This window comes from Macaca mulatta, chromosome 10 (genome assembly GCF_049350105.2).
Source record: "Macaca mulatta isolate MMU2019108-1 chromosome 10, T2T-MMU8v2.0, whole genome shotgun sequence".
In the NCBI taxonomy this organism is placed as follows: Eukaryota; Metazoa; Chordata; class Mammalia; order Primates; family Cercopithecidae; genus Macaca; species Macaca mulatta.
The window spans coordinates 5,504,580-5,518,234 of NC_133415.1; the positions used below are offsets into that span (position 1 = coordinate 5,504,580).

General features: G+C 63.5%; 1 protein-coding gene across 2 annotated transcripts in view; it reads left to right on the forward strand.

The window, feature by feature from the left end:
• The first annotated feature begins 452 nt into the window (after positions 1-452).
• Positions 453-13,655, forward strand: part of WNT7B (Wnt family member 7B) — a 56,281-nt gene continuing 43,078 nt past the window's right edge. Inside the window, exon 1 of one of the 2 annotated variants that reach the window (XM_001110372.5) lies at positions 453-716. In XM_001110372.5, the coding sequence (XP_001110372.2) occupies positions 646-716 (71 nt within the window). In that variant the 5' untranslated portion in view covers positions 453-645. Of the gene's footprint in view, positions 717-4,655; positions 5,240-13,655 lie in introns of those variants that run through there. The other variant, XM_028827600.2, reaches the window with a different exon arrangement.

Below are 13,655 nucleotides of genomic sequence, written 5' to 3' on the forward strand. Positions count from 1 at the left end.
CACCCGTCACCCAAGCCCGCTTCCCCCGCCCAGTCCCCGGAGGGCAATCGGAAGGGAGCTGGCCTGGGGAGGGGGGGCCCAGGGGGTAGATGCGTTTGTGTGTCACGGGGGAGGGAGGAGAAAAGGGAGGGGAGAGCCAGGGAGCGAGGGAGAGAGAGCGCTGCGAGCGAGGAGGGCGGGCGGGAGGCGGATCCTCCTACCTGGGGCGCGCTCGCTCGCTCGCGGCTCGCTTGCCGGGGCCGCGAGTCACCTGGGGAGGCCGACAAGTGCGGACACATTGGCCGTCGCTGCGCTCGGCGAGGCGCGCACGGCCTCAGGCGGCTGCGCCCAGTGGAGGCTGCACCCGCCCGCCAGCCGCGCCCGGGCCCCCGGCCCGCGCTTGCACAGGCCCACGGTCGCTCAACCGGGCTTCGAGGTCGCGGCCCCCAGCCTGGGTCATTTCCCCGGGTGCACGCGGCGGCGGCGGCATCCCGGGCTCACCATGGTGGCAGCGCGCGCCGAGTGCCCGCGCGTCGCCGGCCGCCCGAGCCGCAGCGCCGGCTGAGCGCGCTCTGCCCGCAGCCCCCTGGCCCCTGCCCGGCCCTGCCGGGCCCGCGCGTCCCCTCCGGCCGCCGCTGTCTATGGCGCAGCCCCCCTCCCTGGATCATGCACAGAAACTTTCGCAAGTGGATTTTCTACGTGTTTCTCTGCTTTGGCGTCCTGTACGTGAAGCTCGGGTGAGTATCCCGTGGGCGGGGGCGGCAGCCGGGGGCCAAGACAGCACGAAGGGGCTGCCTCCAGGGCGTCCCCACGGGGACGTGGGGACGGGAGGGGGCCACGGCAGTTCTCTGGGCTCCGGGGCTGGCCCGTGTGTCAGACCCTCGCCCCACGCCAGCAGAGACGCAGCCCAGCCCCCTGAGCTCCCGAGGGGCGCTGAGCCCAGCGCGGGAGGAGAGAGAGCGGGGCGCGCGGGCGGCCCGGCCGGGCTCGCGGGTAGCGGCGAGCGTGCCCGGCGCGTACTTTCACCTGTTTGGGCTCCAGGCCCCGGGGGTGGGACGCGCCTTCCCTCCCCCGGGCTGCGCTGGGCGCCGAGCCCGGGCCGAGCGCTCGCCGCCTGGAGGGTGCGCCGGGGCGGGGTCGGGGGGCGTCCGGCGCCTGGGGAGGCCCGGGAGGGCGGGGGGGCGCGCACCCGGCCGCGAGCGCGCAGGCCGGGGCACCCGCCGCGGCCCTTCGTCTCTATCCATCACCCAGACGTGTTGAAATTACCTTGACAACTCGTCCGGCTGGCTCGGGATGGGCCGTGGGGCCTGCCGGGCCGCCTCGGGCTCGGTCCGGGGCCTGCGCCCCGCCCGCCCGGGGCCCTGGGCCCTGGGCCCGGCCCCCTCTCGCCGCGCTCCCCCTGGCGCGGCCCGGCGGGCGGGCGCCCGGCGAGCCGCGCTAGCTGCTCTCTGCGGTAGCTGCTCCGAGTCGTATTTCCACATTCCTGAACCCAGCCGAGTCCTTACCTGTTGAGCCGCGATCTCCTTTAGACAGAATCTGTCTCGGCCTCGCTCGAAGTGGGGGTGGAGAAACGGCATGACGGAGAGGGGGTGCGGTGCACCTCGCCGGGGGCGCCCACCGCCAGTTGCCTGCCCCGCGCTTATCGCACCTGCGGGGACCCGCGCCCCGCCGCGCCCTGCACGCCTACTGTGCGCCGCCCGCTGCCCCGAGGCAAGCCCCGTCCAGGCCACGGGCAAGGCTGTGAACAGACCCGCGGGAAGTGCAGGTCCCGGTACCACTGCGGGGAGACGCGGGCTACCAGGCGGAGAGGTGGAAGAAGGCGCTGGAAATCGTCTCTCCATCACCCTCCATCCCATCTCTACTCCGCCATTTCACAGGTGGAGAAAGTGAGGCCCAAGGCCTGCAGAGACTAAAGCCAGTGGCCTCAGAGGCAGGAATGGAAGCCCCCGTCCTAGCCTGAGCCCTGTGGGTCTGGGCGGGCGTGCCTGCGGCTGCCGGTAGCCAGTAGCCCCGGTTATCATAGGTCTGTGGGTAGGCTGTGTCCCAGGGTGTTTGTTTATGGAGGTGAGGGGTGCGGGGCATTGAGCCTGCTGGGCTGGGGGTGGAGTGGGCAGGCTGCTCTTTTCCTGCATCTCCAGCAGTCCTGCAATGACTCCCGCTGGGCCCCTCAAAGTGATGGCAACCCTTAATGAGGCTTTGTCCCTGCAGCCTGATTCTCAGCGCTGAGGCCTTTCCCCTCCTGGCACCCCTAGGGTTAGGCGCTTTTACTGTCTCGGCTTCAAGGATTAGGAAACTGGGCACAGGACCTAAGTCACTGTCCTCAGGATTCAGTGACAGAGCTGGAACTGCAGTTGGTTGTGGCCCCCGCCCCTCCCCCCCCCCGCCGCAGGCCGCTTTTCCTAGTGTCCATTCTTCTGAATCAGTCATCAGAAAGCAGCCCTTACTCCCACGAGTGAGCCGGTGGGAAGAGCTCTAGGAACCCCCTTAGGCAGCAGCAGGAGCCGAGGGTCCACCCCAGCCCTGCTCCCGGGGCTGCTTCCAGGGCTTGAGGTTTGTGTGCTCTTCCCAAGCCTCCTGGTCCCTTCTGTAAACAGGGATTGCAGCTCTGGCCATCCTGAACAGGATGGTGGCCAGTGTCTGAGAGGGGTCTGAGTGAGCAAGACCCCACCGGGCCTCCCTGTAGCCCAGCCTGAGCCCCAGGCACCTGTGTCAGCCTCCCTCTGGGGGCGGGGGTAAGAGCCAGGCAGTGGCTGAGCTTCCTTCTGTGTGGCCCTGGCTCTGCCCTCAGGTCCCACCCAGGACCCCTGGAGGGGAAACTCCTCCCCCTGGTGTGCCAATCTAAAACACACGCTCCTCACCTCCAGGATTTCCACAATGTGACCTCCCAACACCCTGTGGAATGGCAAGCAGGAAAGCCAGAGATCTACCCTGGGATCTGCTAAGGGAAGGAGAGCCAATCCCTCCCTCGAGGCTCAGCCCCTGCTCCCAGGATTGGAGAGAAGGGCCCTGCTTTCTTGGCGAGCCATCTTGGCTACATGCAGAGGTCGAAGGGGGAAGCTGGGCCCAGGTGTATCCTAAGGGGTTAAATGACCTGGAAGCCCATTACATTAAGGAGGAGGTTTGGGAGTCTGGGACCAATGGGCTGTGTGTTCTGTCCTCTTGTCACTCCTAGCCTGTGGCCTTGAGTGAGCCCTTTAACCTCAGCCTCCCTTTCTTCATCCAAAATATGGGGTCACAACACCCCCTTCACTTCATGCTGCCTGTGTTAGTCCTGGGGGCCTTTGCCCTGCGGGTGGTGGAGATATGTGTCCCAATGAACACCTGTAGACACCAGGAGAATCTTTCTTATTGTTAATGACTATGATGTCACCGGGACTGACACCCTGGGGACTTCTCCAGATGGTGTATTCCAGGGCGTCTGCATCTCAGGAGTTGGGATTTTCAGGGTCATAAAGTTCTGACCAAAGATCAGAGGTTGTATATGCATGGGGGGGATATTCCAGGATCACTCCCCTGCCTGCTGCCTGTGTTTCATTACACAGGGGGCCACCTGGGCACGTGCGGCCATCACACACATGTGCCCCTAAGCCTGGTGCAACTCACAGGTACAACCTCTGGAGGAATCCAGTACCAGCAGGAACCAGAACTCAGCCCTCACAATCCCCTTAGGGGTCACGGCCCTAAGAACAGATGCACCTGGGATTTGGAGCAATTTGAAAACCTGATGGCTTCAGGGAGTCACAGTTCCTCACCCAGGGCCCTTTTTGGACTGAGCGGCCTTCACCTCCAGCCCCGGAGGAGGCCAAAGCAGAGTTCAGAGGAGCCCGTCTGAAGTCTGGACACCCTCTGCTCACTGGAACTGGAGTCACTGCAGTTCTAGGACAAGCCCCGTTGCAAGCCTATCCCTGCCTTTGGGGCCAGAAGCAGAGGGGCCTGAGAGCCCTGGACTGGGAGGGATGAAGATGGAGGAAGTGGCTGCTTTCTCCTGGGTGATGAGCCTCCATACCAGGTCTAGAAGTTAGAAAATCCTCTTCCTCAGGACAACGGGCCAGACCACCCAGCCCTCGCTTGTCTTGCCTTCTTCCTGCTTTGCACTGTGATTCAGATGTAGAGGGATGGTCAAGTGGAACCAGGATTGGCTAACAACAGGAGGTGGGACACTAGACCTATGTTTCCGGGCTTAAAAATAAATAAATAAAACGAACTCTAAGAGGGAGAATGTCCTTGTAGGTCTACTTCTCCCCAAACCCATCCCCGCCAACCGGGATGGGGAAGCCAGAGTGGGGACGCCTCTGTGTGAGGAGAGCAGCACCTGCCGGCGATGCCTTCCCACTGGCGGCCTCTCCAAAGAGGTGCCCAGGCAGGGTCCTGAAGTCTCAGCATCAGCTCAAGGCTGGGCTTGGTTAACCATGGCAGTGCCTGTGTGCGACCCACAGCCAGCCTCACTAGACCCAGGGCACACGGGGGCAGAGGCTCAGGACACTCAGTGCATCTGTGCACACACACCTGTCCTCACAGACCGCCCATGCTCCTGCAGGCACACGCAGGCACATGCAGGTACATGCATGCACACACGCGCATACGTTGCTGAGCACAGCCCCCAAGCACACACCTCCGCGCAGTTCCCCCGCGGAGCCGCCCCCAGGTGCACCTTCCGGAGCCAGGCCAGAGCTGTGTGGCTCCCTAAAGATGGGGGTGCGGGTGTCCCGGCCAAGGCAACTTGGGCAAGCCCTGGAGGCGGCTCCCACCGCACGCTCCGGTCAGCCTCCCCTTTAAAAAAACCCGCCGGGGGAGGAGGCGGATGTAGGGACTGCCCGTCCAATGGCAGCTGCGCGCCTCGGGAGACTTGGAGACGTGAGCCAGTGCGAGCGACAGAGCCGGTTCGCACCGACAGACGGACGGAGGTCCAGACCGCAGCCAAGGCGCGCCCGCTGCCCCCGGCCGGGTCCCCGCCCCGCACTCCAGCCCCAGCTCCCGCCGCTGCCCCAGATCCAGCGCCATGCACGGCCCTGGCGGCGGGGCACGGGCGACAACTGCGCCCGGGTCCACGAGACCCAGCCCCTAGCGCCTGGCGCCGCCGCCCTGCATCGGGGAGCTCTGCGGGGACCCCGGCCTCAGCTGGCCCAGGCGCCCTGCCTGTGGAGCCTGCCCAGCCCCGCCAGGCGCGCCGGCCCACCATGCTCCTACTGTCGCCGCGCAGCGCGCTCGTCTCCGTCTATTGCCCGCAGATCTTTCTCCTCCTGTCCAGCGGCAGCTACCTGTGAGTGCCGCGGGCGGCGTGCGGGGTGGGCGGGTGGGCTCCCTTCGGGCCTCCAGCGCTGGAACAGGGTGGGCAGGGAACGCGGCAGCGAGGCCCCTGGGCGGGGCACCGGGTGACCATCGGGGCGGGAGCCGGGACTTTAGGTCGCCTCGCTAGCGTAAGCTGCCGAGGTGGAGCACTTGGCGGCCAGCGACGTCAGTGAGAAGTCCTGGCTCTGGGGTCAAAGAAAGGATGGCCTGAGAGCGGCTCGACTGCCGGAGTAGAGCAGGCTGTGCACGCCCAGCGCGAGGGCTCGCGGGCAGCAGGCGGTGCCGAGAATCCCTGCGCGTCCCAGCAGAGTCCTGGACCAGTGGAGGACCCCTCCCCATATTAGCCCACGCGGCGCGCAAGACCATGCCACACTTGGGATAGCCGCACGCACACACCGGCTCCCTCGTGCAAACACCGGCACGCACGTGCACGCCACGCTCCACCGTACAGCGGCCGCACTGCACCCCGAAGTCGCTGCGGCTTCTTGCGCCTTCCTGCAGCACTGGGTGACCTGATCCCTGCCCCTGCCGAGTCCTCACCTAGGGGCGAGGTGGACGCGCTTTGCGCGCTGGCGACCGCGTTCGCCCAGGTGTCTCGGCCGAGGGAGAGCACGGAGTGTGGGTCCTCCTGTGTGCGTCCAGCAGGGCAGAGCCCACTGGGCTCTGAGAAGCTCCGGGCAGGGCCGAGTCCAGCCCAGTGAGCCCAGGGGGGGCGCAGTGGTGGCTTCGCTCGATTCCTAATGGGACTCATATGCTCTGGCCTCTGACTCAAAAAGAAGTTTGATTTATGGAACCGCCGTTTGGGGGAATTTAAGCTGGATGCTACTGATTAAACCTCAGCGCCTGCTCTCCCTCTCCTTCTCTTCCCTTCCCCCTCCCCGTCCTTTACACGCGGGCCACGTCCGGGGTCGCCTGACGCGGCCAGAGGGGGCAGCCGCTGCCTTCCCGCTCCCTGCGCCACCCCCTCCCCCCATGCGGTCGCAGTCCTAATACAGCGCCGCGCCCCCACCCCCATTTAATAAAGACGCAGCCAATTTCTCCTCTTGCTCCTAGGAAATTACTATCCTACCAGTTTTCCTTCTATAAATAGTCGCGCATCTTGAAACAAAAGTTCGCAACCGCAGCCAGATGCTGCGAGGCCCGCGGTTTCCCGGGCTGTGGGACATAATTACAAGGTCCGGGCACAGAGAGCGCTCCAGGCCCGGCGGGCAGCCCCGGCTGCGGAGGCATCGCCTGAGGGGGGCGGGGTAGCAGGGCGCATGCGGGTGGGGACCGCCTGAGCAGTGGGGACCCAGGCTATCAAAGTGCCAGGGTCCCTGGGTCCTGCTTCTGGTGTCCTTCCCAGGAACTGCATCAACAGGGGGCCTTGGAATTTCAGCCTCTGGCGGTTGGAGGTCAGGAAGCCTCCTCCTCCCCAGAATCCTGGCATTTCAGCCTTAAGCCTTGCTAGAGAATTGGCAGCTCTGGTGCTTGGGAAATCATTTTTGGAGCTGGCTGGCTAAGGTTCGGTGTTCATGGAGAGGTGTCCGGGGTGGGAAACCAGGAGTCCTGCGGAGGTGGGGGCGAGGGAAGGGGGAATTGGAGGGTTGGCGTAAGGGTCTGAGAGAGGGAGGTGCACAGGGGCCCCAGAAGCCTGGTGGGAGTTGATGCCAAGGCAGCAGTGAGGGGCCTCTGGGGCAAGGTGGTGCCCAGTGTACCTCTGCAGACCCCAGGTTTATCTCAGGGCTGTCCTCCTCATCTGGGCCTGCAATGACTACAGCCGCCAGGCTTGTTCCTGGAGTGTGCACTGCCAGCTGTGTTGGCAGAAATTCTCCTAAGGAAACAGCTTTTCCAGACATCCCTGGGCCAGTGCTGGGGTCCGGCCTGGGTCGTGGGGGACAGGAAGGCAGGCTGCATCGCTGACTTGCCCTCAGCAGCTCCTGCGCCACAGGGAGGAAAACGCTGACGCCAGCCTTCCCCAAGCAGAGAGGAACCCAGACACGTTCCAGGAGCGAGGGGGGGCGGGTCTCAGGTTTCCCCTGCCCCGTTTGTTTGGTGGGCACAAGGCTGACCCTAGGTGGGAGTAGGGCCTGCGCAGTTCAATTTGAATGAAAGCATGCAAAGGGAGAAGACCTTGGTTTCGGTGTTTCCGACCCAATGGCTGCACTTGGGGGAGGCAGCCAGGACGCAAGTCCTTGGAGAGCTGTGAGAGGTGGGGGTCAGTGTCAGCCCACCCTCAGCACTGCAGGCACACTTGATGGCATTGGCCTTTGGATCTGAGGATGCCTGGGCTAGGAGGGTCGCTGGGTGGAGGCTTCATTCTGCTCCAGAGAACTTTCAGGAACTTTCCAGATCCCATTGCTGGGATCTCAGACACTGGCCGACAGCTGATCCTCCTCCTTTCATCTGGGCTGCTCCCCTAGCTCCCTGTCCTGGGCTGTGGTCTGTGCACACCAAATCCCAGACGCATGCCTGGGCCCCTGCCGCTGATCAGGTTGGACGGGTGTGTTGGCCTGGAAGCGCCCTGCGCCCCTGCTACAATGCTGACTTGCAGCGGTGCTAGGCGGCTCTGGCCAGCCCTCACCTTCTCTGTGCAGAGCTCTGTTGTCAGTGCAGGAGCTCCCAGGGCCAGCGGGGATCAGTCAGGGCCCAAGGGAGGGCAGGTGGGGGACCGCAGGCCAAGAGGAAGGCTTGTGGTGTTGGGTCAGCTGGAACGGGGGCCTGGCTGAGGCCTTGACCAGGACCAGGCTCAGCTTCTGTCCCAGGCAGGTCTCTTCCGGTCTCAGCCTTCCTCTCCCAGATGTGGGGGTTGGCTCTGATGACCCCCCCAGGTCTTCCGGTAGGAGCCTCTCATGGTGACCGCCCGCTCTGGGGAGCCAAGTGAGTCATGGGTGACGGGGCGGTTACTCACCGACCACCTGGCTGTGGTAGGATGGGGGGGCGCTTACCGCTGCCCTGCCAGGCCAGGCCTCTTCCCGGCTTTGTCAGCGGTGCCAGCCACAGTCCCAGAAGTGCTGTGGCCATGACCCTCGGTGGGGAGGAGATGAACCAGGCCCAGTCCCATGGTACCATGGCCTGTGTGGGGACAGGATGCGCCCCTTGGCTCAGGCGTGTTAAGGTTGCCCTTGGGGGAAGGGCAACTCCCAGCCTGGAGGGTCTGCGTCTATCCAAGTCTGGGAGGGGCTCTGCTGTGTGCCCTGAGCAGGTCCATGGACTTCTCTGGGCCTCAGTCTCCTCATGGGTCACTTGGGATGGTGATCCCTCCCCCAAGGCTCAGACCAGGCCATGTGTAGTTGGAACTTGAAAGTGTAGAACGTTCCAGAGAGGGAGTACATGTGGAATTCGAGCTGGGAAATCTGGTGAGATCTCATCTGGGGACCCTCCACTGGAGTGGACAAGTGGAGACCCCCTAATCACAAGAAACTCCCCAGAACTCATCATCATGTGGACGAGACCCACCAACCATTGGCTAAAGGGGAGAATGTGCATCGTGGACTGTCTGTCTGCGGAGGGAGGACAGGAGGTGCTGGGATGGCACTGGGTGCCACAGTTGTGTGCAGAGGCCTGTAGGATAATGTGCCATTTTCTAATACGGTTTCCCTTGAGTCTTCGTGAAGCCAAGGGGCATGATAGTGACTCAGATCTGGGTCCTCATCCTGACTCCACAGGACCCTCACTGCCTGGCTGTGTCCCCAGGCCCAGCTCTTCCCTCTCCAGTGCAGATGATGGGAGCACAAACCTCACTGGGTGGCTTGGGAAGCTCTAGCTTGATGTCTGGTGCGGTCAGTGCACGGGAGACTGGCCATTCTCAGCTATCAGGAATAGGGAGGTTGGCCACAGGCAGCACAGAGGGAGGCCCAGTGGCTGTGTTCATTCAGGAAGGAGTGATGGACCCCCTAGGGCATCTCAGAGGGCTTCCAGAGGAGATGACTCTCAGACAGGGTTTAGAAGGATGGATAGGAGTTGGCCAGACGAAACAGGCACGTGAAAGAGACCCCTAGACGAGGGAACAATACTGTCAAACACATTCACCAGGGGTTCCACTCCAGGGAGCCTCAGAGCATCTTGCTGAGGTGGATCAATGGGATGCCAGGATCCAGAGAAGACGCTGTTTCCCAAGGTCACCTTGGAGCCCAGGGGTTCAGCCTTCCTAGTTCCAGCTCCTCACGTGGTGCCAGCACTGCTTCTGAAGGGAAGTTCCGCCTGTGCAGTCCCACAGGGAGAGGAATCGGGGTCTCCCAGGGCCTCAGGCTCCAGCCAGTGGTTGGAGGTGCTGATGGGAGGCGAGGTGATGATCATGAAATTGGTGATTTTTGAGGCGCCAACAGCACATTATTGTTCCCTCATTCACACACTTCCGTGAGCTCCTCTGGGGACAATGGCCAAGCAAGTCACACTCCCGCCCCTTCCCCTCCCACCCACCTGGAGCCTTGAGTCACCCTGGCAGGGCAGGTGGATGCCTGTGGGGAACCCAGGGACCCTGCTTGGGTGTGGACCAAGGCTCTGTTCTCGGAGCACCCTGACAGACTCTGGGGTGTGGCGGTGTTGGATGAGGTAGAGGGCTCAGTTGTGGGCATCCAGGCCATCAGCCCAGGGCCAGGGTGCAGAGCCCCTGGAACTGAGAGCCACATGCAGCAGAAACTCGAGCCCTCACTGCTCACACCGCTCCCTGTCATCCCGGGCAGATGGAGCGGCTGTAGCAGGCTCCTAAGGCTGCCGCCCTACACGGCCCTGGGTCCAGCTCAGATGGGGCTCAGCTCCCCTCCCAAAGGGACAGGAGGCCAGGCGCCCTCCCTTGTCAGATGAAACCCCGGCCCAGGGCTCCTTCAGCCTGATGAAAGGGTCATTGTGTGGTGCGGGCCGCCCGCTGGCCAAGGACAAAACCACCGTTTGTCCTCCGTCCCTGGCGCGGGGCTGGGGGCCTCACCTCAGGCTGGCCGGCAGGGTGGGGGTGGGTACAGGTGCGCTCCCTCCTCCCTTCCTTGTCTTCCCACTCAGCCCTCCTGGGGCCCCTCCCCCATCCCTGCCCCTCACCCAGGGCATTCTCGTCCTCTGAAGGTGGGTCCTGAGGCTTGGGTCAGTTCCGCTGTTGGCAGAGAGGCAGTGAGTTCTCCAGCCCCAGAGGCATACAAGCAGATGCAGTAGGAGTGAGGGCCAGGGATGCTGGGGAGGGTCCCTGCCTGGGCAGAGAGAGCCGTGCTCACAGTTTCTCTGTGCAAGCAGCCAGTGGAGTGGTTGGCCTTTCCACTGAGGCCATCCCACAGTCTCAGTGGTAGAGTGGCAGGTGAGGCTTGGCACAGGGCCATCAACACTTCCTCCATCCCCAGGCTGGAGCAGGTGGCAGCTGAGGTGCTGGGGCTGCTACGAGGCTGGGTCTGAGGCTGTGTGCAGACGACACTAATGTCCTACTCCCCCAAGTGGCCTTTGCAGATTTAGTATGTGAAGCCTGCAGGTGCCCGGAGATGGGCCTGGGAGGAAGTCACCCACCCGCAGAGCAGCTCACTGGGTGTCAGCAGTAACGGAGAAGAGCCTGAGTGAGCATGCCCTGGAGTCCCACCCCATGACCCCTGCGGGCCTCTATCGCTTTCTGGAACCCTCCCGCACTGTGATCCCTGCTCCAAGCCTTCCGTACCCAGTTGGAGCTTTGAATGGACCAGGCCCCCTGGAGGGAGCGAGCCCGGCCACAAGGACTGGTGGTGTCTCAGCCGGCCTCCGCGCAGTGGGTATTGCTGTGGCCAGGGTGAGGAGGTGTCCAGAGCTGAGACTTAGGCCTGTGCAGTCCCAAGCGGTGAGACAGATGGCAAAGCCCCTTCCAATGGGAAGTCCTCCAGAATGCACTGCCTGCCCCACAGACCCCGGCTTAGGGAAAACAGGATGAGGCATTCCCACTTCTGGAGGACTTGGGTTCCCCGAGAAGGCCCTCCCTGGCAGGACTGACGTGTGCACAGTGCCCAGGGTCTGCTTGGGGATCTGTGTCCCCCTCGGGCTCCCAGAGAAGGGGAGCTAGGAGAGGCCTGTCTGCCGTGCTAGGTGGTGGAGTGAGGAAGACAAGGTCAGGGTGCAGAGTCACTCACCCAGGTCAAGCAGCTGAGCCCAGATTTGAGCCTGGGGCCTCCTGGCTGTCGGGTCCATGCCACTTGTCATGGTGTCTTACCAAGGCGAGTTTTCAGCCTTGGGTGAGCCCTGTTGCCTGTCCCGTTTCCCGCCTGTCCTCTCCAGGCAGAAACCAATGCCTCCAGTTGCTTAGAACTGTGTATTGACCAGGAGTCCCCGGGGCCCTGAGCGAGGGTCTCAAGGTTGCAGGGGCTGCCTCCAAGGTTAGCTTTGGGACCAGAGGTGCAGCTCTCCTGTGGGTACGGGAAGCCCAGAGACCTTCTGTTCTGGGCCTTGTCCTGCTTCGGTCCCTGAGCCGGGAGCTCTGAGACCAGCCTGGCCAGCGTTGTTGGGTCAGCGTGAGTGTGGTCCCAGATGCCCAGGCCCTGTTGCTGCCTCAGCTATGGGCTTGCGGCAACCTTGAGGCATCCCTCCACTTCTCTGGGTCTCAGTTTCCCCATCTGGGTGGTAGGTCTGGATGCTTCCCCAGATCCTCCTCCTCCCTCCTCCCCTTCCTGCTGGCCCCACCACCACCCTGAACTTTCCCTTCATGCCCACAGAGTGATGGCAGCCCCCATGGGTGGGTGATCAGGGCTGGCCGGGTGTGCAGGTGTGGCTGGAAAGGAAAGCCCCTGCCTCCCTCCCTTCCAGTGTCGTTTACGCAAAGCCCTGTGGGACCCACAGCAGGAGCTCTAAGCTCCTGGTTGAGGGCGGTCTGGGGAAGACATCTCAAGGAAGGCAGCCTCTGACCTTGGCCCTGAAGGACCTGCTGGAGGGAAGGAAGGTGGGTTCCTGGGAAAGGGACAGACGTGGGCAAAGGCCTGGAGGTGTGAAGAGGATGTGGCGACTGGGCATCAGAAGTGGGGAGCAGCAGGTTAGAGTGGGCTGGGGCAGGGGAAGATGAGGTGGGGGCGGTGCCAGAGGCAGTGATCTCAGGTCTGGGGACCCCAGGGCAGGGAGGAGTGGCTTCAGCAGAGCTTTAGAAAGACCCTTCTGGGCAATGAGGTGGAAGATGGGGAAGCAGGGAGGAGGCTGGTCCTGCCCACCAGCCGCAGATGCAGGACCCGGGCCACTCCGGGGCTCAGGAGAGGGGATGACTGAGTTTGCAGGACTGTCTGGTGGCAGGCGTGCCAGGGGAGTGTGCTTGGCCAGGTCTGGGGTTGCAGGGTCGCCTGCCTCCTCCCCAGCACTCAGGGCAGTACCAGGCACTCACTCAGTCGGTACCCAGCACATCTGTCAGAGGGTCTGATGGCTGCTTCTGGGTCTGGGGCCCCACGAACTCCCAGGTCAGGGCCCATCGCCCAGGGGTGGCAGAGCCTGTGGTGGCCCCAGGTGTGCTTGGCCCCCAGCGGCACAGGTGGGAAGGGGGATTGGGTGACCGGAGGCTGGATGACTTCCCGGCTCCCCTGACTCAGGTCTTCCCAGGATGACTTCACCGCTGGCGGGGAAGTGCTGGGAATTTCCAGGTATGGCCGACACTGCCCCCCCAAGGAAGGCAGATCCATCCTGGGACTCCTCCTGTGTGCCCCATGGCTCCCCTCAGCCTGGGGAGGGCTGGCCTTCAGAGGCCACACTCCTGTGGGCTGAAGCGCTTGCTCAGCCCCATCACTGCCCCAGCAGGGTTGTCACCTGCCTTGGTGGCACTGCCCTGGGGATGGAGTCGCACGTCGGGCATGCCTTCCTGAGCCTCAGGGTGTTCAGGGAGTGTTCCTGGGGGTGACAGGCCCAGGATCCCTGGATGCCAGGCAGGCTGATGTTGTGGACAGAGCACTGGATGGGGAGTCAGTGACTCTGGACTCCAGTCACTCCATGTCTGCAGTAGTCCAGAGTGCACAGGGACGCAGGGCCTGAAGACCTGCGGGACATAGCCCCTGAAGTGGCCAGCCTGGGATGCTGTGGACCTGCACCTGGGGAGGGGCACTGGGCTGAGGGCTGCCGACTGCACATCCCCATCTGCTCTCTCTCAAAACCTGCCTTCCCAGCGTGTGGCCTGGGGGCTCCCCTCCAGGCTGCAGCTCCTGGAGGTATGGGGGATCACCTGGTACCCCATCGTGCTCTTGTATTTCCTTCTGGCATCTTTAGGAGTCAGGCAGTGTGTGCGGTGTGATGCTTCCCTCTCCTGCAGGAGACCTCCTGTGGTCTATCGCTGCTTTGGAGCAGTCTCGAAGAGGTGGCTGGGGCTGGTCCCCTACCTTCAGAGGCTGGGGAGAGCCCGGCTCTGCAGTCAGCTGTGACTGTGAGCCCAGAGCCCAGCCCGGCTTCCCCTTACCGCCTTCCTCGGTGGAGATTCCTGTGGCACGCAGGACGGGAGGGTG